Genomic DNA, 23,092 nt, shown 5'->3' with positions numbered 1-23,092 from the left:
CCAGCATAATAATAGAAGAGTACATACTACAGTAACAATAACTACCGATCGATTAAAAAAGCCGCCACTATCCCAAAAACCCCAAAAAAAAACCAAAAATCCCCAAAACCCCTAAACACAGATTTGTTTTGTTGATCACTTTGTTTCCTTAAGAGCTGCTTTTTTCCGGAACACACTGAACCACTAAAACAGGATAATATAAAACCCTAGGTTTTATAGGAGCAAAGGAGATTAGTTAGATATCCAGATCGCGCTGAAAAGCTAACAATAAGGAGAGATGGAGGCATAAATCGTAATAACAGAAATATCAAACAACCCCTAGTATTAATTAAAGCCAGTTTCAAAATATGGGCGAGCAGTGTACATTTTGTTTCGTTTGCCAAAAAACTGGGCGTCGCTGATGGGCGACATAAGCGCATTGATGATAGGGCGCAGGAAATTGGATATAGAGTGCGGCTGGAGATTATAAATCAAGTTATAATTACAACAATTAAATTATTATTAATAATAATTATTATACACAAAAACTTATGCAAATGTGTAATAGGTATATAAACAAAGAACAACTGGCAAGTTAAATAAAACAAAACAAAACAAAGCAAAAAAAAAATCCAAACAAAAAATTATGAAAAATATAAAAAAAAATAAACAAAAACAAAAATAAAAATAAAAAACACAAACCACAAAAAATGCAGAAATATATATTATATATACTTTATAGACATTTAAACAAGAAAACAAAACAAAAACACAAAGGAGAAACTAAAAATAAAGTTGCAAATAATAAACTTTTACCATAAAAATATCATTTAGCCCCCGTCGTTTTTTATTCTTATTCGGATTCCAAATCTTATTCCATCGATATGGCAGGCCTGACTTGAAAAATATTGGCCAGCTGGCAAAACTGGCAGAACGAATCGGATTCGAATGGAAGTCGGTTCAAATGGCAGTTCGCTTTTTGAAGCCAAGCATTTGCATATTACGTTCGCATGCTCAGTCGCAAATTCTAACCGGCTGATGGTGGTAAAAATCGCTCTGAAACGGAAAAATGATGAAAATAGTGATACAGTGAGATAATCCCAGGGGAATACTAAACCCATATCGGCGGGAAAAGAGTGAACTTGAGGCAAGGCCAGACTTAAATCATAGAATTCGCCACTGAAATGCGGGCCAACAAGTGGCGCGTGGGCGTCTGAAGTGGCAGTTATGGCCATAAACGCAAATATGTACGTTCGCGTAAGCAGGTATTGACTGTGAGTGTCGCTCAATAAACATGCTGGCAGTAAAATAGCAGCCGCAGCAGTCGCACAGTCGCAGCTGCCGAATAGATGTGCAATATTCAAGAGCTCCAGCTCCGGATCCGTAGGTTGGACGCCGCTGGCCGGTGATGTAAGCTCCGGTTCTGGCTTGTCAGTTTACCGACTACCTACCGCTTACCGACCACCGCTCACCGTCGTCTAACCGCCGTCTGTAGAATGTAAAGCTTCTGCAGGTCGCGAAAAACTCGCCCACCCACTGCCACTGGCGGCAAAAGCGTCATCGCTGCACAGTGATCTCTGCGAAGTTCGATCTTCGATCTTGCACGCAATGCGCAACAGTCGCAAATCGATCGACGGGGAATGCCATTCTTTCCAGCTGAAAGCGGGTAGGTATTGGGCTATAACCAAGGGGGGCCTTATCGACTCTGGTCAGCCAAATAAGTCGCTTGAAGAACGCAGCCCCAAAAGGCATGTTTTCGCTTTTGGATGGGAGCTGCTAACGTGATTTGTGCTTTGCATTCTGATGGTTTGAGTATCGCCACAGACTGCGCAGCGGAGAAAGTGATTAGAAGTGAAGTGATTGGCGTTGACTCTTCTGTCCATAACCTACTGTAACAGTGCTGGCTGCAGCCAAAAAAACAAGATTAAAATGACACTATTATGAAATGCTGTGGCATATCAATGACGGTTTATACCTCAATAGCCTCATACTGCATACTGCATTATCTTTATTAAAATTCTTGGAGTCCACGTTTTTGAAGGGGAGTTTTCCACACTATTTTACTTTGAATTACTCCAAAATGTGTTCAACGCACTATGACTGCCATATTTGAAATCGTTTTGCCCAAAATACTGATTTTATCTAGACGATATCAATATGGGGACTATTGTAGTATTTTAAATTAGTATGAGGTTTTTGTTTAAACATTATCAAAAGAGGTCCTGTTTTGCACAGCTTACATTCCTAGCTAACGATCCCCATCACTTTCAGGATACTTTCTAAAAATTTATTTGTTTGATAATTTAAACATTTTTAATCAAGGATTATTACATCATCGTTTTGTTCCATAAAGGGCAAAAAATAAAAGTTTCCATTTTTGAGAGCCAATTAACTGGGAATATTTTTTTACAAGTTCAACAAAGTACACAAGTTCCATATTTGGGACATTATCTGGTTTGTTATGGCCAAAGTACTAATTTCTTTTGGCAAAAAATCAGGAGATGAAAAAATGCCAAATTCTTTTCAAAAACATTTGTTTGTATTGACAAGTGTTTTTAAATGTTTTATACATTTATTGATGACTATTATAAATTTACATAAATTAAGTCATAGTTAAAAGTTAAAGCATTAAAGTAATAAATTGGACATTTATTTAAATTTATTTCGATTTAGTAGTTGATCCTTTCTTTCGGTGTACCCACTCCAGGTTGAGTTGGAGGTGACCCATATTCCCGTGTGCTCTTCCCGAAATAGAGTATCCGCCTCGATCCACTGTCTATTTCGGGTGGTGTATTTCTTTACCATTCCTTTCCCGAAAAATCATAATCCGAATGAGGCGCAGGCGATTCTTAGTTGCCCTAACCCGAAGTAGCAAGGTGCTATAAATAAAACGCCATCAAAGTGAGCAGCAATCACATATACGCGTAGCCGTCGGAACGACGAGGGAGGGGGAACTGTGGTGATCGAACAGGGGATACCCTCTAGGAGTGGGGCTGCTCCCAATGCAGCCAAGAACCCACTATAGACGGAACCAAATTGTTTTCACCCTGATCTGTTGAAATAACAAACAAGCTCATGAATGAAAAACTGCGAAAAGGAAAAAAGTACATTTTCGAAATTTCTTTCTTTTTTGCGGCATAGCGCATTGTGTGGATTGGATGTTTGTCCGATCGGCCAGAAGGGGTCCGTCTATATGGCCGGCAACAAGTTGGATTTGTTCTAAAAATGAACGCACACGAAATAGCTTCGTCTTTGGCGTTAAATGCGGACCACTACCACGACATCCATCGTGGTCGATGTCGAGCAGCGACAACGCATCGCTGCCGCGGAAAGAGCGGCGGAATTTGATTTGATTTCCACTTGGCCCGCTCACTGCCACCGTCCGCGCTATTTTCCTCTATTGTGTGTGGGGCGTGCTCTCCGCGGCGGTCCATCTAAGGAGCATATTCCGAAGAAGCGATGCTTTCCGCGACTCGGCTTTCCCGCAACTAGTTGCGTTTTGGATGTCAACACGATGTACACGCGCACAGCGACGATTCTGGTCAACTGTGGCCTGCCGTCGGCAGCGTGAAGTGATCTGTGGACTGTCTACTGTGGACTGTGACGATTATCTGCAGCAGGTGATTCACCCGGGGATTAACCGGACATCGTTGAGCCAAGACTGAATTGAAGACGGACCCGCCAAACGATCCATCGAATTTTCCGGGGCACCTTAACCGTACAAACGTGTAGGAAACCAAGGTAATAGCAACTCGCCATCGTTATTTTGCAAGAGGAAACCCAAGAAGCCTTTGGCATCCATTCAGGCCGGGCATTTAGACCTTTTATGGGCATGCTTTTCGGCCCAGGGAATCGAATTTCATGCACAAAAACAACATTTTTGCTTTCGGAGCGTATACGTGTGTGTGCTGGCTGAGAGAGCGCCACTTGCCAGTTCCTCTTAGACATTTAAATAGAATTCCCGTGCTCACTATCCTCCTCCTCCTCCTCCGTCTCCGTGTTTAGCTACCCCTGCCGGCTATCATCAAAATAACAACACAAAACGAGGGAAAAACGTGTGTTTCTCACGTCGCGTATACGCAATGTATTGCCTTGATTCACCTCTAACTTCTCTCTGGTTTTTTAAGCTTTCTTAGGCAGGGTCTTTGCAGTTTTCCAGCGAGGATACACGTTGCGTATACGCAATGTTTTTCTTAGTTTACTTCATTTCTAATCAAGGCCATATATATAACTACCATACTTTTCATATCACAGCCAAGATTGCGTATACGCCGCATGTATATTTTTTCACTTATTAACCAACTATTATTTTTTTCAACTTTCTCCCCCAGCCAGGATCAGCATGCAGGAACTGACGAGAGTCTGCGACCTGAACGGCAATACTGGCAAGGCGGAGCTAATGCCAGTTGCTCCAGCCACCAACAATCTGGACCAGCTGCTGCCCAACATAAAGCTGGAGCATGATCCCGACCTGGAGTGCTGGCTGCCCACGCCGGAGCATCCGCAACTCCGGCTGGACCTGAACAGTACTCGTCTGCTGCTGCAGGGCTCGGACGATCCGCTGATCTCGCATGGCTCCACCAACGACGGCCACGACGAGGACCATCCCTTCAAGACGCTGCTGGCGCGCAAAAGTGCCGGCCACGAGACACCGCACAACGGCACCTGCAGTCCGCTGACCAAGCAGCAACTGAAGGCCAATCTGCTGATGGGCAGCCGAAAGGCCAACAGGCAAGCACAGGTGGAGCCCCCTGCACCGACCCCCCAAAAGACAGTGAAACCAGTTCAAAGTCAAGGACAAAACCGATCCCGAAAGCGAGGCAACGAGGCGGGCGCCGTGAAGTTGCGATTCCACCACCAGGCCTTGCCCGCCGAATACGCCGCCCACTACGAGGCCACCCAAGGTCGTCAGCCCGCAAGGCCGGTGCTGCCGCCACCACCTACTCCACCTCTTCCTCCGCCGCCGCCGAGTCAGGCGCACGAGAACGTGCGCAGCTGGCTGCGGAAGATTGCCGAGATCCAGCGCAGTGCCGAGCGCCAGCAGCAGAAGCAGTCCAGCACTCCCAGGACCAATGCTCCAGCCTCGCGATCTTCACCCATTGCAGCCACGTCAGTGGTGCCGGCTAAAGGTGCGGAGGTAACAACCACCGCCACCTCGAAGAGAAGCTCCCTGAAGTATGCTGACCTGCCCTACATGGGTGAGATTACGCTGGACAACTACAAGCCACGACGCGGGCGGAAGCCCAAGAAGGCGGACATCTGCCACCTGATCTACAAGAACTACGGCACCATTGTGCCCGCCTCGGTGGCCGAGATGCCGGTCAGTGCTGCGCCGCCGGACTCAACGGCCACAATTGCGATGCCGCCCGAGGAGCCACTGAATCTCTGCCTGCGCGATCAGAGCGGCGATCGCTTCTCCATCTCCAGCGGCGACAGTGAGAAGCCCACAACGAGGACCACGCCCACAACAACCACGGCCACGACGGATTGCGGCAGCTCCTCGCACCGGACCACGCCACTAGGTTTGGGGAAACCCCTTACCTTGGAGCTGGCCGGGAGCGAGGATCAGCCGATGTCCGCGGCCAAGTTGCTGCTGCAGCCAGTGGGCCTGTACTACCAGCAGCTGGTGGAGTCCTGCCACCTGGGCGGCATGCCCGTACCCCTGGAGACCATCGAGAAGGACAACCAGCTGTCCCTCAAGATACCCATACCGAGTGGGTTCTTTGCCAACGAGACTGCTCCGCTGGCCATGCGCAAACGGAAGCGGTCGGCCATCTTCATCCCGCCCATGCCCGCCGAGCACTCGTCCAGTCCCTCCAACGAGGTGAGCATCTGCAAGTTCAAGTTCACCGGCGGGGCCAAGCCCACGCTGCAGGAGAAGAAGATGCTCTCGGTGGATGCGGAGGGTAACTACCGGTATTACAACGGCACCGGCGACAAGACGATGCGCGGCTACGAGTTCATCTCCCGGGATCAGCAGCAACAACTCCAGCAGACTCAGCAGAATCAGCCCAATCAGCAGGGACAAAGTCAGGAGAAGCTCTACGTGGATATACCACCCCCGTCGACGGACCTCAGTCCGGAACTCCTGCAAATATCGCCGGAGTCGCCGACTTCGACGCTGCTCCTGCCCAGCAGCAACCACGTGGCGCCACACAGTCCGGTCTCCCAGTGCTCCAGCTCGCAGAGTCCCATGCCCAAATCTACGGCGGATAGCGAGCGTAAGCGGCGATCCTCGAGGCGGTCGAAGCAGCGCGAGAAGCTGGAGAAGACCTTCAAGGAGAAGGGCTTCCTCATCCAGACCCAGCAGCTTCAGTCCGCCGAGGGTGCCACCTACTGCAAGTTCCGCCAGCTGAAGAAGTTCACGCGCTACCTATTTCGCAACTGGAAGGATCACATACCGGAGAGCGATCTGGCCAAGCACCAGAGCGGTGGACGGGAGGATACTCTGCAGAGTCAGGACCAGGCCACATAGGTCCTCCCTCGAGGAGAGCCCGATCCCCCAGCCAGCCAACCATAAAGCACTGCCAAAGATTTAGTTTAAGACGAGATGAGATTGGCGTTGCCAATGGAGGAGGGTGGAGCGCAAGCACAAGCAGAAGCACACCATCCCATGCCGATTCCGTCCATGCGGGCTGCCCCAGAACGCGATCAATGATCCTCAGCCACGCTTCCTAGTCGTTCATCAGTTTTTCTAGTGCCTAATGAAGTGTTATTGTTAACAAATAAACTCAATGTTTAACCATAAAAGTGTGTCGAATCTTAAGTTTTCTGATAAAAAAAAGAATACATATGGCATAAAAACAGACAGATCAAGAGTATATACACTTTAAAGGGTCGGAAATGTCTTCTTCAATGAGTCACAAATTACAGAACAATTTTATAGTACCCTACATTTAGTTTTATACAAAATATTTGGTTGTAAAAGGCATCGTAGTTTGTATTTCACAAAATATCCGTCCATACATTTACAATACGTGTTAGTACAAAAGATAAACTCCAAAATGGGCGATAAGTCTATAAGGGGGTTATGCTCGCGCTCAAGGTCGTTTCAATGCCATTGCGAATACTTCTCGTTATCATGCTTATCCAAAAGATGTCAATGCATCCCGGTTCCAGATTAGCCTAAATGTTAGTTACAGTTAATATAAAGATTTCCAAAATGTTTGCTGGTATGCTTAGGTTGTCAAAAGAATTTCGCCTCGAATTCAATCGAAAGATGTTTGGAAGATTGGGCATGCCCGGATAAATTCTCTCTAATATTGTCGCTCGACTTGTGGATTTGGTTGCTTAATTGGTTCAGGTGGCAGTTCATCCACTTGGGTATCGGGTAGGTTCAGGGTTGGGCTTACAACTAGAAAACATTTTGTCGTATGCAATCGATTTGTGCGTCATCCGACTTGGTCCTTAGTTGGAACTCATTGAGCTCTCGTGGTCCTTGGTCGTCTCCGTTAGCGAAGATTCCGGCACCCTGGCATTCATGGGGCACACGTACTCCGTCCAATCAACGTCGCTTTGCGACTTCGAGCTCTTGCGACGCTTCAGCGAGAACTGGCTGCGTTTGACCGGCTTCAGTTTGTCGGTAATGTTCAGCGGTTGATAGCCAGGTGCCGATTCGGCGTCGCGCTTGCTCAGGATCACCGGACGACCCACCAGCTCCTTGAAGTGCATGGCCAGGTGGCGGCGTAGCAGACTCTTGCTGGGCGGTATCGACAGCAGGTCGGCCAGCAGATCCGCATTGAAGCGCGGCTCGTACAGCATCAAAGCCCCATGCACGCCGGCGCCACGCAGATTGGGCGTGTACTCGGACAGGTCGATGGTCTGCAGCCAGCCCATAATGCGGTGCGCCGTCCACAGCTCCACGTTGTCCCTGTCCGGACTGCCAGCGGGCTCCTCCTCGCTGGCCACCTTGATGGAGCGCCGAATCAGACCCTCTGCGTTCCAGGACAAGCGGCGCATGCACAAGATTCCCGCTCGTAACGAGGCTATGTGCAGACAGGAGCTAACATGCAGCTGGGACAGGTCCTCCAGCGTGAGACGGTGCAGCATTCGCCCGTCGACCTTGGCCTGCATAAAGTAATCCTTGTACTGGGGCAAACCAATGTCGTCCAGCCAGCGTAGAACCCAGGCCACATCCAGGATGGAAGCCTTTAACGTAAGGTCGTCGAACTCCTTTCCAGTGACGTCGTCGATGGCCAACAATATCTTCTTCCGGTGAAGCGGCAGCTTTAGGTTTAGCTCTCGTTCAATGTCCACAGGCGAGGCGGTGAAGATCGACACCGATGGATTGGCTCTCAGCCATTTTCTGGGGGCGGAAAGCTGATATTGTAAATGTTTATGGTTTGTGATCACGTATGACTAACTCACCGGCAATTGTCCTCATAGCAGCCCAGACCCATGTAGCCCAGCCAGTTGCACACCTCCTGTGCATCCCACGTGGTCCAGTGCTTCTCGTTTTCGCCGAACAAGGGCGTCTGGGCACTCCACTCGATACGTCCGCCGGCGGTGGCTCTGGAACCGCCGCGCCGAAACTCGGGCTCCGCCTGCTCCAAGGCGGTCAGCTCGCAGTTGCTGCTGTTGCTGCGCCTTAGCTTGCCTAGAATATTCCGCAAGCCACGGGCAGATCGTTCTCGCAGCTTTGGCGAGGGCGTGAACTGTGACATGAAGCTGGAGGTCATGACATCATCCGCTTGATGAGGACTGTCTTCGATCAGGATTTGTTCGTTCGAGGCGAAGGCCACGTTCCGCTGCTTGCCACTGCTGTTGGCATTGACGTCCAAGGCACGGTTGTTATTGTGGTTTGCCAGCTTGCCGTGGGATCGTGGCAGGCTGTGGAACTGCGGCTTGATCTGGTGGCGCAGCGCCGAGGGCGGCGTCTTGGGCGAACCCATGAAGGGCTTCTGGTTTATGTTGCTCAAACTGCCGTAGGGTATATTGGCCGATATGACGGCTCCATCATTGGCCTGCTCCAAGGCAGTGCGATGCAGTTTCAGTTCACTTAAGGCACTCATCAGCTCCAGCTTCTGCGTTTCGAGGGCGGATCGCGATATCATCTGGCGCTGCAGCTGCTCCTCCTTCGTGCACAACTGCTGGCTCTTCTCCGTGATCAGGCCCTCCAGCTCAATGATCTTGTCCGCCTGTTCGGACACCCGCTCCGCCAGCATTTGGTACTGCAGGGCCAGGCCCTCCTTGTCCCGCTGCAGGCGACGCATCCGCTCGTCTGAGTCCTGGCGCGGTATGTGCGTCTCCAGCCAGTCGCTGATGATGGCCGCCGTGACGGGATCCGGGGCTGGGGCAGCCAGGCCGACCTTAAATACATGGTAAGCGTGTAAGCCCTGCGGTTTCTTTCTTGGCCTTATCTTTTGCTCAGAGTGACTCACCTGTTGCAGGGCCAGAGCCAAAGTCTTGGCCGTCGTTAGAACATTGGTGGCCGAAATCAAGTTGCGCTCACTGAGGGTCAAGGAGGCTCCTGCTCCCGACACCGACACCGATCCCGCCTGCGTGGCCGTGCTCGATATGAGGCCGTCCATTTGCTGGAGCGCCGCCTCGAGCATTTTGCTGCCCTCCGCCACAGTCGCCATGTAGTCCAAGTGTAAGCCTCGCTAATCCCGGGTGATCGATGTTCGTGTGGCCCTATTGCGCGACTAGTGCATTGTTATGTAAGCAGCTCAGGCAAGGCACGTCATTTCGCAAATGCTTGTTTGTGGCAAAATGGCATCTATGGTTATTAATTTTAGCACTAATTGGGAAAAACTATCACGAAAATAGAGCTGCTGCTGCACCGTTATGCTTCTTCTTGCATCTACACCAGGGACAGCGATATATCGACAGTCCGCGCCCACACGATAGTTCATTGCAGCAACAGTTTTCTAGGGGTGGAAAAACAGCGATTAATATCGCACACAAAATAACCTGTTAATTATTATATATGGTCAATACAATAATACAATAATGTTAGTGAGCTATAAATTGTTTAATTTACGGTTATTAAATATTAAGAAATTTAGATTGTTTAAAATAATTGAACTAGCGTACATGTGAGTAAGGAAATGAATTCTGTAATTCCAAAAAAAAAAAACATGCTTAATAATCAGAACAATTTCAATTAAATTAGTTGCACTTATTTTGTAAACTTACTTTCTCTGGGAAAATCTTAATCAAAATAAATCATATTAAATGTTTTTTTTTCGAATTGTTTAAATTATAAATTAATATGGTGTTGCAACTTGAATAAAATATAAGCTTTACTTTGTAAGATTATTTTCTCTGGGAAAATCTTAATCAAAATCGATCATAGTAAATGTTTCTTTTATCGAATTGTTTATTTTATAAATTAATATGGTGTTGCAACTTGATAAAATATAAATTTACTCTGTAAACTTTTTGCTCTGGGAAAATCTTAAAACAAATTAATCATAATAAATGTTTTGTATAAATTATTATGGTGTTGCAACTTGAATAAAATTAAAATATAAATTTACTTCACACAAAAAAATTATAAATTTACTGCAACGTGTTACCATAAATTTGAACTATCGCTACTTTAATATATTCCATAGCCGATATCCACTGTACAAGCTTTAACCCATCTCTAAGAAAAGAATGAGCAAGTGAAGTCACGCAGTTTAGGTCATCTCCAACAAATGTCACAACATAAATAAAATAGCATTAAAATAACAAATAAACGAAATGAATCGCTTTGCCTATGTGGAGGCCCGTCTGAGTCCCAACGAATCCTTCGTCAGTCGCGACAACAAGGTGAAAATATACGATGGTGACCAAAAGGTAAGGTTGTGAATCCCCGGAAATACAATCCAGTCCTAACCCGCAGTTCCAATGTTTCCAATAGACGGAGTTCGAAGAGGGCGAAATTGTGCTGACCACTCACCGACTGTTTTGGGGTCGTCCGGGGGAAATAGCCCGGGCCGCCATAACCCTCTGCCTGCCACTCAGCTATGTGATATCGCTCAGCGAGGAGACAACTGCCTCCAACTTCTTTGGCCGCAAAACCCGCATCATTATGCACCTCCGTCCGCCGGCGCCGGACAAAGGGCCCGGTCCGCTGGACACCAGCCGCGCGACGCACATCAAACTGTCCGGGAAAAATGGCCTTAGCATGGAGTTTCACAGTGCCCTGCGGGAGACTCTGAATGCCCGCGTCTGGGAGATCCTCCTGACCAGCGAGACCATCATCAGCAGCGGAGCGAACAGCCCAACCTCGGAGCCCGCCAACGATAGACTGGCTCGCATCCAAAAGCGAACTGGAATCGGTGGCATTGAGCGGCATCTGGAGGCGAAGGCCAAGGCCACGGACGAGAACATAGCTTTGGCCTTTCAGGATCTCAGTGTACTGATGGCCATGGCCAAGGACATGGTGGGAGTGTCCAAGACGATTAGCAGCAAGATACGCGAACAGAAGGGCGAGATATCCGACGACGAGACTGTGCGCTTCAAATCCTACCTCATGAGCCTGGGAATCGACGATCCCGTCACCCGGGACAACTTCACCAGCAATTCGGCTTACTTTAGCAGCTTGGCTCGACAGATCTGCGAGATGCTTCTAGATCCCATCGAGGTAAGAGTTTAGTTAGCAGGTGATCTGTTGTACTCATCCATTTACTCGTCGCCTAGGAGCAAGGCGGCATGATGTCCTTGGCCGACGTCTATTGCCGCGTGAACCGGGCCCGTGGACTGGAACTGCTGTCACCCGAGGATCTGCTGCACGCCTGCGAGCAGCTAAGTGGTCCCATCCGCCTGCGCAGCTTTCCCAGCGGCGCTCGGGTGCTGCAGCTGGAGTCCCACGATGATGCCTTAATTGCCGTTGACACTTTGGAAAAGGTGCAGGTTGCCGAATCTCTGGCTGTGGAGGAACTGGCCAAGCAACTAGGAATCTCCCTGCTTCTGGCCAAGGAGCGATTACTGGTTGCTGAACGTCTGGGAAAGGTGTGCCGCGACGAGTCGGTGGAGGGACTCCGTTTCTACCCAAATCTACTGCTAAACCGGGACTAATTACACTGTGAATGTGCTTGTTACTAGATATGCTTAATAAACAATTTACTACATTTTATTTAAAGCCAAGCTCTTGACTTGAATCGTCTAATGGTGCCTTTCTTTCTTGTTAACTTAACATTTTCGCAAACGAAAAAGTAAATAGCAAGGTGTACTTGCTTAAAAGGTAATTTAACTAATTTTACCCTTTACCATTAATTACCAAATTAATTGTTTCCTTCACTTTTTATTTAATTAAAAAAAAAATGAAATTGTTTTACGTAAAAAAAATATTCCCCTTATATTCCCTGAAATTTTTATGGTTTCTTATTTAACAAAAAAAAGGGTAAAGGATTCTGATAAAAAAACCTGGTCATCTCTATAAGAATTTTTCTAAATTGTGTTTTTTAAATACATAATCCTATTAAACTCTTAATGAAACACGAAAGGATTTCCATTTCGACATAGATTAAATTCGATGCTGCCTAGTTGTATCTCTTTGGAAATGACAAGACTGATTTGATTTTATAATTCATTTCACACTTTATTGATTAACGGAGCATTTGCTTTGACTTTGTCGGCGCTTCATTATTTTATTTTGGTTTTGTCGTAATTTTTCATTTTTGCTTAGTATTTCTCAAGAGTTTTCTTCGTAATCAGTTTAATGAAAAGTTTCTACAGTCAGGTATTTTGATAAGCAGTTATTGAATTGAAATTACACATTTATATTAATAGTGGTTTTCGTGTTTACATATATAAATATCTTATGCTGCTGCTTAGATTGCTCCGCATTACATTAATAAATCTTTGAATTACGTTTCAATAACCATTTGATCAGACCACACGTATATCGTTATCATGTATTTAACTTTCGTACTCAGGTTGGTTTTTGGCCAGTTCTTAGCGACGTCGCTTTGCTCGAGTAACATTTGCCCACTTCGTAATGCTTTCGCTTTCGCTATCGCTTTCTTTCAATCATTCATTCGGTTTACGTAGTACCATGTTTCTTTTTCGTTTATTCTTCTTAAATCACATTTATTATTTAATATTAACATTGAGTAATTTATGCTTGAGTGTGTTGGGTACGGCAGGGAATACGGGTTGTAATGGTGTTAAGGTGAGGTTAATTTGTGTTTTGTTTTCTTGCAGCTTTATGAAGAGGTTTAGGTTTTAGTGTTGTACAGCTGAATCAAACAATGCTAAACAATTACAGCAGAGTAGTAACATAAATAAAATCGTTACTTAAATAAATAATTTCCATCTACAAAAAACTGGCTTAGTTGAGAAACAAATTTGTTTAGTCAAAGCGTTACTTTTTACACATTACTCGACTCGCACTCGCACTCGCACTTGCAACTTCCTTCACACACATTCTTTCAGCTGCTCCTGCCTCTAGTTTCATTGTACATTGCGCTATTACAAATAAATTGTTTAAATAAGTGTTGACTTCTTGTGTATTTTGTTTTGCTTTTCGTTTTTAATAATTCTGCAATTGGAAGTACTAAATTGGTTGAGGCTACGAATTGTACATTACAAACTAAAATGTGTGTTTTCTCTTCTTTTGTGAACTTAAGCTAAGCAATCGATTAAATAATTAGCAATAATAATTTTAATAGTACAATATGAATATTTGTAATTGCTAAAACGAACCCCTACTTCGGTTCACATGCTCTCGTAGCTAAACGTAATCGTAACCGTAATCGTAATAATTAGAATTTCTTTACAATTAATTTACGTGTTCTCTTGATTTTTCCTCCTCATATTATTGCTTTCCTTTTGTTTTCGGCAACTCCCCTGATTTACAGCTTAAAATTAGCACGCTTAAAGAGCTAGTCTTAGGACATAACGAATTGGAGTTGGGAGCCAAACTGATAGGTGTTCTCTTGTGTAGTTTAAATGGCGATCGGGCGCAGGACATATTGAAACAATTTCCATATATATATATGTGTAATATATATATATGCGTATATACAACTAGATAAATATTATTAAGACCTCTACACCTAATTCGTTTCTGCCAACGGGGGGCGGGGTGACACAATTAACACAAGCGTGTCCAGGCTCCAGCTCCTAACTAGGTTGCACAACTATGAGCTGCCGTTGCCCATGCAATTCACACTTACGATTACACACCAAAACATATATAGTTATATGGGTATACAATGTACGATAGTAATGATAGTTAGGAGGTAACCATAAACTATAATATCAAGCAATACACAACGCGTAGCCTGTTAATTGTTCGCTCTAATGCTTCATCTCTCAGTCCTCTGGTTGCCAGCACATCCACATAATGCTCTACTTGGTTGCATCGGTGGTGGAGCGCCTTCGATTGACCGCAGCCTGTTGTTGCTGCTGCTGTTGTTGCTGCTGCTGCTGTTGCTGCTGCTTGGCCGCCGCCAGGGCCGTCAGTGTCCGTTGACTGATGGCCCCCGAGGCGGTGGTGGCCCGACCGGCGATCTGAATGTGTTGCAGCTGTTGCTGCTGCTGCGGCACTTGAACCTGCACTTGGCTTGGACTGGGCAGTGTCTGCGACGAGACCGTGGCGGTGCTCTGCTGGTTGAGTATTCGGTGTTGTTGCTGCAGCTGCTGTTGCTGCTGCTGCTGCTGCACGGGAGCCTTCACCGTTTTTAGTTGCAGCTTCTGGCCAGACATCACAATGGGAGCAGAGTTTAAGCTCGCGCTGCTGGTCACCACATTTGCGGCTGAAAGTGGGTGTGAGTTATAGAAGGGTCCAATAAAGCGAATCCCATTCCCACTCACCGTTCACAGGAGCGGTGGCTATCTTGAGCGTGGAGCCACCTATTTGCCGCTGGGTGGCGATGAGCTGCCGGCTGGCCAATTGCTTGGTGCCCACCACCTGGACGTTGCGGGAGCGCGGCTGGATGGTGCCCAACAGCTGGATGGCCGCCGTGCTGCCGCCGCCGCCGCCCGATTGCGCCTGGAGCGTCTGCTGTTGCTGCTGCTGGACTGTCTGCTGGGCGATACCTAGACCACCACCAACACTTGAGGTACGTATTGTTTGAGGATTTAGTTTCTGTACACCGGCACCGACTATTTGAGCTGTAAGCAGAGAGAGAGCAGAACGTGGGTGTGCGGGGAGATTTTTTTGGTTGTTGTTTTAGGTTGCAATGAGAAATGTCGAAGAGGTCAGAGGTCAGGCAGTACGGCCATGGTTATACATAATGGACTCTCTAATCTCACACTGATGGCATTTCGGGTTAGGACACACAAAAGACACATATGTAAATCGGATTGGATTGGATTAGTTTAGTTGTATGAGGGATCGAAACGAGTTGTTAACGGGGTTTGTGTTGTTGTATGATATGTTGTAAACGAGAAACGAAACAGAAAACAGAAGAGAACAAAATTAAGCATGTTCAATCAAAAGAAAAGAGTTACGTATTAAATTAAATGTGGACCGAGTAATATAAATAAATATCGCATAAAAAAGCCAGATCCAGAGTCACATAAATCTCTTCGGCGAGGCCGAAACGTTTGAGTGGCGGCCACTGCACTAGATTCGCGTTTTTCATCAACTCACCAATGGGTAGGGTCAGCATGGTCGTGGTGGCGCCTGCTCCACCACCTCCTCCCGCATTGCCACCACTGCTGCCACCCGCCGAGACTCCTCCGCCGGCGTTGTTCGTGATGACCACCGTCTGGTTGCCGGCTCCCGTCGGGGGCAGGCTCACAATGGTGCCCGTTGGCGGAGCATGTTGCTGCTGTGCCTGCTGATGCTGCTGTTGATGGTGATGCGGCCCCGACTGCGTCTGCAGCGTTATGGTGTGTGGCAGTTGCTGTTGCTGGCTGGAGACCGGCACCGAGACCAGCACACTCCGCTGCTGGCCCTGTGCCGTGCCCGCTCCCGTCGCCGCATTCCCCGCCTGCTGCTGCTGCAAACTGTTGCCGGAGAACTGCAGCGAAATGGGCTGCGTGAATCCGGGTATCTGCACCTGCACATTCTGCAGGCCGGCAAAGTTGGCCATGGCGCCCTGCAGCTGCGACAGATTGATGCCCTGCAGATTGAGGGTGGCGGTGGTCTGTTGTTGCTGCTGCTGCTGCTGTTGCTGCTGTTGCTGCTGGGGCGAGGCAGACGGCTGCGGATGCGGACTAGACATGGGCGAGTGTATCGAGGAGGTGGCGGGCGAGTGAACGATGGTTTTGGTAATGAACTGCTGCGTTGGCGGCGGCTGCTGCGGCGACATGTGCGGCATGGAAACGGCGGACACGTTGGAGGTCACATTGCTGAGGCGCTCCAGCAGAGCTTGGTTCTGGTGCGTCTGCGACGACTGCGAATGGTCCGAGCCCGATGGCGAGGGCGTGGCCGCGTTGGTCAGCAGGGCGGAAAGGGCTCCTCCACCGCCGCCGCCGCCACTCGAGGTGGACGCCAGATTGTTGGGCACCGCAAAGCCACTGGCATTCGAGGCGTTCGAATCACTGCCGGGAGATGGAGCCGCCATGCCCACCACAATCGCGTTCGGCGGTGCCGTGGTGCTGTCCCTCCTCAGCGAGCTCAGAATGCGCTGCTGCACTTGTTGTTGCTTTTGCTGACTCAGTCCTGCAAGAAAAACAATAGCAAATGATTAATATAATTCGATTTTTAAAGTAAGCTGTTATAAAATAAAAATGTATTAAATAAATAATAATAAAATAATTGTGAAATTGGTTAGGTATTTTAATAAGCTTTAACAAGTTACATTTTTATGCGTTATAATTTAAGGGAGGCTAGTCCTTCAAGCGTTCTAAAATTATGATTTTAATATACAATAACACTTTATATAAGATCGATTTGCCTAATAATCAGAAGCCAGTAAAACATTAGTAAGTTGATCTAAAATTTTTTTACAAATAAGAAATAGGAAATTATGAAATTTATTTACAGTATCGTAAAACAATATTACATTATTGTTTAACAATCAAATCCTATTCTTATAAGCAACACTCACAAACACAGGATGTAATACACATCTTATAACTAATTCACAACAAAGTATAACCAATTCAAAAACCAAAACATTGCAAATAATTATCAATTTCAACATTAGTGAAATTCTTGTAAAGAAAACTCACCCGTTGGACTCTGGATCCAGGCTGCTGCAGCCGCAGCACTGTTGCCCGACGAGATCACTGTGTAACTGGTGGTGGGGTTCGTCATCACCGCCGGCGGCGAGGCCAACTGCGAGGCGAGTGCCGACATGGACACCCTCACCGTTTGGCTACCGTCTCCCACCTGTTGGTGGTGCGCCTGGCCCGCTTGGTTGAGGTTCACGGCTATCAAATTGCCCGCGGAGTTTGTTCGAAACGTTGTCGTGGTGGTACCTCCACCGCCGATCTTGCGATTGGCGTTTAGCAAGTTTTGCAGCACCTCACTGGACTGCTGCTTCCGCTGGGTACTCACCAGCGTGGGCGTGCCACGGGTGGTCTGCACATAGGTAGCTGTGGCCGCATCCGCAGTGGCCGGGGTGGACTGTTGCTGGTGCTGCACTAGCGTCAGCGTCTGTGGTTGTTGCTGACCAGTCGAGGTGGTAAACGTTCCGCTGGCCACTGGTGTGCTGGTCATGGCAGCGGGAGCACTGTTGAGCAGGTTTAGAATTGATGCGTTGCTGGAGTTTTTGAGTGTTGTGGCGTTGGTGTTGCCCCCATTGTTGTTGTTGCTGCCGCCGGGCACTGCAACATTGTTGTTACTTGGCGTGTTCCCAGCTGTAGGAAAATATGTAACCATTAATTAGACGATCTTCAAGTCAAGAATGTGGGTTTATGTCATAAAATAAGAACTTAATAAAGTTTAGTGTGACATAATTTAACATAAACCTTCTACGGGCGCTATGACACTTTCAAAATGTGACCTGAACTTACTTTGTTGTTGATGTTGTTGATGCTGCTGTTGCTGCTGCTGTTGCTGTTGCTGCTGCTGCTGCTGTTGGTACTGGTTGGCAGAGTTCATAATGCTGTTGACTATGGCGTTTATTGCGGGATTCGGATGTATGGCCGTATTGTTGTTCATATTGTTATTATTGTTGTTGTTGTTACTAGTGGCAGTTTGCTGTTGTTGCTGTTGATGTTGCTTCTGCATTATTTGTTGCTGCTGAACTTTCAGTTGCGTTTGCTGTGGGTTAGAGCACAATTTAATCACAAACTTTGAAAACAAAATTGATTATGTTTAACGTACCAGAATTGGCACATTAGAGTTCAGCTGAGCACGCAACGCCGAATTGGCCCCCACCACCGATGTGCCCTTCACCTGCTGCTGCTGAATGGTGGCGGGCTGAATGGTTATGCCCGAGTGTTGCAGGGCCTGGGCCAGTTGTTGCGACTGCTGCTGCGGCTGCTGCTGTTGCACAAGGACCAGGGAACCATTGCTCAGGCTAACTTGATGAGTTGTTGTGGAGGAATTGCTGCCGGTGGCCAACTGCTGAAGATGAATGTGTTGTTGTGTTTGCTGCTGCTGCTGTTGCTGTTGTTGCGGGACAATCTGCGTTGCGACTTGCTGCGGCGGTGCCTCGATTGTGTAGGTTTGCTGCTGCTGCTGTTGCTGCGCCGGTTGCTGGCGAAAGTTTTGCTGTACATTAATAACATTACTTCCGGCCAAATTGAGAGTCTTTTGAGTTATTTGTTGTCGCGGCAGCGCAACATGATGCACTGTAGCGGATAGCTGCTGTTGCGCTTGTTGTTGTGGCTGCTGTTGCTGTTGCTGCGGTTGTTGTGGCAACTTTTGATTCGGATTTGGCTGCTGCTGTTGCTGCTGCTGTTGCAACTGGGTCTCGAGAGTAGACTGTTGCTGTTGACCCATTCCTGCAAGATTAGAAGAGAAAAATGTAGGTTTATAAAATAAGCAGCCTTTGAATTAAACTTAATAAAATTAAATTGAACTATGAGCGAGCAGTTTTTGCAGAAGATTTTCAAAGAGATTTCAACGCGGCCATCAGATTGACTATTTAATGATGCTTTAAATAAATTAAAAATTTTACCAAATTTGAAATGAACCGATGTATGTAACTTAGGTTTGGAATTACTTAGGCCAACCTTTTTTTATATTTGCATTTCTATTTTGCTTTGCTAAATGATACTTCTTTTTTAACCACAAAATTATTTCTCGATTTCTCATTACAAAATGCGCCTTACAAAATACTCACCAATAATCTGCTGCGTTTGCTGTTGTCTCTCCTGCCGCTGCTGCTGTTGTTGCTGCTGCTGCTGTTGCTGCAACAGAATCCGCTGCTCGTTCGTCAATCCCGTGTGGGTGACGATCGGCACATGCCCGGGTATCAAATGCGTGATTTTGACCGCCTTACGCCCCTCCTCGGTGAAGATCTCGCGGAACTGCTGAATGTATCGATTGGCATGCACCCGAGTGCCCAGCGCAAAGCGGCACGACTCGCCGTTGCGCTCGCCCTCGCGGTAATCGCGGTCCACGTACAGCTCGCCAAGGTACTCTGCGTCGGAGGGGCGCTGGAAGATGGACAGCTTGATGTGGTACAGCGCCCGCCGACCTTCGCTCGCCTCGCGCTCCGTCTCCAGCACGTACTCCTCGATGAGCTGCGGCTGGAAGTTGTGCCGGCAGTTGGGCTGGCAGCCCTCCTTGCAGGCCTCGCTGAACTCGTTGAGAGGCTCGAAGGCCTTGGCATACTTCTCCACCCCGATCACGTGCTCGGGCACCTTCAGGTTGGCGGGATACTCCAGGGTGGGCGGACGAATGGGCCGGATGACCTCGTGCGGTCGCCGCGGCACCTTGGAGGTGAACGACGAGAGCATGGCCCCCACCAGCGGATTGTTGGTGGGCGCCGTGGCCGGTGTGGCGTTGCCGCCGCCACTGCTGCTCCCCGTCCGCGGTCGCTGGCGCAGGCGGGCCAAATAATCGCACAATTCCAGGCCATGATGGTGGGTGAACTGGTCCAGCTTGCGCTTGCGATTGATGGCCGTCTGGGTGAACTTCTTCATCTGGCGCCGCAGCTCGTGGGAGTTGAAGAGCTGGCGCTGGTGCTGGGCATTGATGGCCTGCCTCCCTATGCTGGGATCCGGCTCCAGGCACAGCGGCTCCGCCGTGGCCAACACCAGCTGGCTCTCCAGGGCGAGCTTGTCCTCGGCCGGCAGCTGGCCGCCCATTTGCTGCACTTCCGCGAAAAGGGTGGCGTTCGTGGGCCTGAGCAGGATGTGCTTCATATCACAGATATTCGTTGAGGTGGCAAATGTCTGGCGGAAGTCGCGGATCTGGGCGATCACGCAGCCCGCGTAGAAGACGCTCGGCTTGGCGTACACCCGTGTTCCCTCTCCGTCCGACAAACTGACCGTCTCGGCTCCGAGCAGATCCATCAGAAACTCCGGCAGCATCTCCCGATCGATGCACTGCAGCAGCAGATCGTTTTCGTAGGGCCACCGGAGCACCTCCACCAGCCCAAAGTCGTGTTTGGCCTGTCCCGTCTCCGTCTTGGCCGAGTGGCTCTCGTCCATTGTGGGTTTGGGGCGGTTCCGATGATTCCCAGGTCCTGCTCCCAATCCCGCAGCCTCGCCTGTGGCATCGTCTTTGTCGGTGGCGGACCATTCGTTCGTTTGCGGGTTCAGCAGCAGGTGCTCGTCATAGTGCAGGGCCAGCGAGTATCCCTTGTTGCCGGGATACAGGTTGACCACAATCGTGTTGAGCTTCTCTCGCTCCACCAGCCGCTCCAGCGTGAAGGAGCGGGTGCGTTGCTTTAGCTGAAATACATTATAATTGTAAGTCTGATGGCTTATTTTAAAGATCAGTTATTTTATGATCAGTTCAAACAAATGGCCCTTAAAATACCAATACTTTAAAGTAGTGTGAAAGTAAAGGGAGAATTATAGGGCGGACAGACTAATTCAAAATTCATACGAAACCAAATACTAGTACTTATTTCAGTAGTATAAATAATATGAAAGAGTTTATAATAGTAATTGCATAATACTCTAAAAGGCTCTTGCATATCATAGCTTGATCTACAGTGATTTAAACAAAAGAGAATTTTATTGTTCCTAGTCTTTATGTTAGACAATGAGAAGTATAGGCCACCCAGTAAATCTGTATTCTCCACATCCCCGTGATTAAGTTTTCAAACAAATGTAGTTCCAAGGATTGTTCAATAATAAGAATAAGTCTACTAAAGTAGGATGGTAATATTAGGTTTTCATCCCAGTTACGGGCCCAAAAAGCAAATACTAAAAAGTTATTTTTCACAGACTCTTTTTGGTTATATGTTTACCATATTGGTGACTCTAAACTGGTAAACAATACTTCAGAACTGACAGGTCTAATGAATTGAATGAAGTCTCTGTTACATAGGCATTTCTTTAGCATTAAGGAAGATCGTTAATAATTAATATACAAAGAAGCCAAGATGGCTGAAGTATCTTGGATCAACTTAAAGACAGAGCATTTTAAGAGGACTCGTTGCGTCCTACCACTCAGATAACTTAAACAATAACTTAAATCGGAATTTTCTGGGGATAATTTCGAATTTTCCACTTACCCCTGTCTCGGCAAAGTAGTTGAGGTCGTTGCTCAGCAGTTGTAGATACAGATCCTTGATTTTCTCGTGCAGATTGAAGAACTTGCTGGTGCCCGACTGGCAGACGGAGGAGGACGAGGAGGAGGAGGGCGGCTTGCTGTTGCTGTTGTTGGAGGCGGGTAAAGCTGAGCTGCGACTAGAGGAGCTGCACTCCTTGCTACTGCTGTTGTTGTTGTTCGACTTCTGGCGCTTGTTGGGCGACGACGTGGGCGAGGCCAGGACATGGTGATTGTGCGTCTGGTGGAGGTGATGATGGTGCAGGTGGTGGCCACCACCGCCGCTGCCGCCGCCGCCACTGGCCGTTGAGTTGGCGGATGGTGGCCGCTTCTCGGACTTCTTGCTGGACGACACACTGGCCGCTCCCGTCGAGCTATTGCTTAGACTGGAGTTGACGCCCGGCGGAGTGGAGAGCAGCAGATCGGGCACCACCGGCGAGGGCGACGTGATGGAGTTGAAGTTCGACAGCGTCGTGGTGGAGGATGAGCACGAGGAGGGCGACGGAGCGATGGCCGTGGGCAGGCCACTGGGCGTGGCCGAGGTGGGCTCCGTGAGCAGGCCGCCCAGCGAGCCGCCAGTGCCCTCGGTGGGGGACTCGTCGTCATCGAAGATGCAGATGGGCGGCTGGGCAGGAATCTGGGGTATGGCCTGCAGCAGGCTGGTCTCCAAATACGACTTGCTGCTCGACGAGGCGAACTGCTGCTGCTGCTGCTGTTGGAGGACAGGATGCAGCTGCTGGTGGTACGTCTGCTGGGGCTGCAGTTGCGGCGAGGACGCGGCCTGGTACTGGACAAATTGCGTCTGGTGGACGCCCGATCCGTGGGCGAGGACCGCTAGTCCCTGGACATGGTCCGCGGTGCTGGAGCCCTTTAACTTCTTGAGCGTGTCATTTATGATAAACTAGAGGCGGGAGATTAAAACGCAAAAAGGTTAATCAGTTAAATCCCATGGAAAACAGAGATCTTACGTCGGCTTCTTGGCATGAGGAGTCCAGGCTTTGCATGGTGCCAGCGGATTGCTAGGGGATTCCCGACGGAGGATGGCGCACCCAATTACCGACGACATCCAAGCGTCAGTTTGTCAGCAATCCTGGCCAGGATCGGCGGCATTTGTTATTGTGTGCCCGTGCGTTTTTTTTTTTCAGGACTGCAGACGCAGGGCTCCGTTGTTGTTGTCGTCGTCTCCTACTTTCGCTGCTCTTGGCTGCTGCCCATCGGTTACTTTCGCCACACTCACTCGGCCGTGCCGCATCGGGATCGGGACGAGGGTATCCTTGCCCCGGCTGGACGTGGACGCACTGCTCCCGCGCACTGCGAGGATCGAACGGAAATTCTGCTCGTTTCTTCACTCTTTTTCCACTTCCACTGCTGCTGCTTTGCGTGACATTTTCTCTCTGCGCCCCTCTGCCGTCGACCCTCTTTTTTGGCGCTGCTATTCCGTTAAAACGCAGGGCTGCTCGTTCTGCTGCGATTACGGGGCGAACGCTGGGCTGCTTCTTTAATAATACGCCGAGGATTGCTCGCTTTTAATTGTTTTAAAACTTTGTTTTATGCTTTTTTGCAATGTAAATGTACTGTACGATTCGTGCCGTGCGAATGCCAACA

General features: G+C 48.3%; 4 protein-coding genes across 7 annotated transcripts; 2 read left to right on the top strand and 2 right to left on the bottom strand.

The window, feature by feature from the left end:
- The first annotated feature begins 1,024 nt into the window (after nt 1-1,024).
- On the top strand, nt 1,025-6,729 carry LOC128257693 (uncharacterized). 3 transcript variants are annotated; one of them, XM_052988811.1, is made up of 2 exons: nt 1,025-1,645; nt 4,311-6,729. In XM_052988811.1, the coding sequence occupies exons 1-2, from the start codon at nt 1,588-1,590 to the stop codon at nt 6,452-6,454; spliced, it is 2,202 nt and encodes a 733-aa protein (XP_052844771.1). In that variant the 5' UTR covers nt 1,025-1,587; the 3' UTR covers nt 6,455-6,729. The 3 variants fall into 3 exon arrangements, with proteins under 3 accessions (XP_052844771.1, XP_052844773.1, XP_052844772.1); XM_052988813.1 differs by lacking the exon at nt 1,025-1,645 and adding an exon at nt 3,341-3,720 and having other exon boundaries at nt 4,315-6,729; XM_052988812.1 differs by lacking the exon at nt 1,025-1,645 and adding an exon at nt 3,341-3,720.
- Nucleotides 6,730-6,893: 164 nt separating this feature from the next.
- On the bottom strand, nt 6,894-9,808 carry LOC128257694 (liprin-beta-2). Its single transcript, XM_052988814.1, has 3 exons — nt 9,360-9,808; nt 8,347-9,287; nt 6,894-8,284 (listed from the first exon to the last, which is right to left on the bottom strand). The coding sequence occupies exons 1-3, from the start codon at nt 9,558-9,560 to the stop codon at nt 7,387-7,389; spliced, it is 2,040 nt and encodes a 679-aa protein (XP_052844774.1). The 5' UTR covers nt 9,561-9,808; the 3' UTR covers nt 6,894-7,386.
- Nucleotides 9,809-10,563: 755 nt separating this feature from the next.
- Nucleotides 10,564-12,057, top strand: LOC128257656 (vacuolar protein-sorting-associated protein 36). Its single transcript, XM_052988751.1, has 3 exons — nt 10,564-10,764; nt 10,829-11,554; nt 11,611-12,057. Exons 1-3 carry the CDS (start codon nt 10,669-10,671, stop codon nt 11,986-11,988), a joined length of 1,200 nt encoding a protein of 399 aa, XP_052844711.1. The 5' UTR covers nt 10,564-10,668; the 3' UTR covers nt 11,989-12,057.
- An 897-nt stretch (nt 12,058-12,954) lies between these two features.
- LOC128257153 (helicase domino) lies at nt 12,955-23,092 on the bottom strand. Of its 2 annotated transcripts, XM_052988019.1 has the most exons (9): nt 22,456-23,092; nt 21,453-22,388; nt 19,104-20,661; nt 18,140-18,762; nt 17,827-18,076; nt 17,041-17,670; nt 15,512-16,528; nt 14,731-15,030; nt 12,955-14,672 (listed from the first exon to the last, which is right to left on the bottom strand). In XM_052988019.1, exons 1-9 carry the CDS (start codon nt 22,489-22,491, stop codon nt 14,266-14,268), a joined length of 5,757 nt encoding a protein of 1,918 aa, XP_052843979.1. In that variant the 5' UTR covers nt 22,492-23,092; the 3' UTR covers nt 12,955-14,265. The 2 variants fall into 2 exon arrangements, with proteins under 2 accessions (XP_052843979.1, XP_052843980.1); XM_052988020.1 differs by lacking the exon at nt 12,955-14,672 and having other exon boundaries at nt 14,946-15,172.

Source organism: Drosophila gunungcola (assembly GCF_025200985.1).
Source record: "Drosophila gunungcola strain Sukarami chromosome 3L unlocalized genomic scaffold, Dgunungcola_SK_2 000002F, whole genome shotgun sequence".
Lineage (NCBI taxonomy): Eukaryota > Metazoa > Arthropoda > Insecta > Diptera > Drosophilidae > Drosophila > Drosophila gunungcola.
Note: the sequence above shows the minus strand (reverse complement) of the source record. Positions and strands in the feature narration are given on the sequence as shown.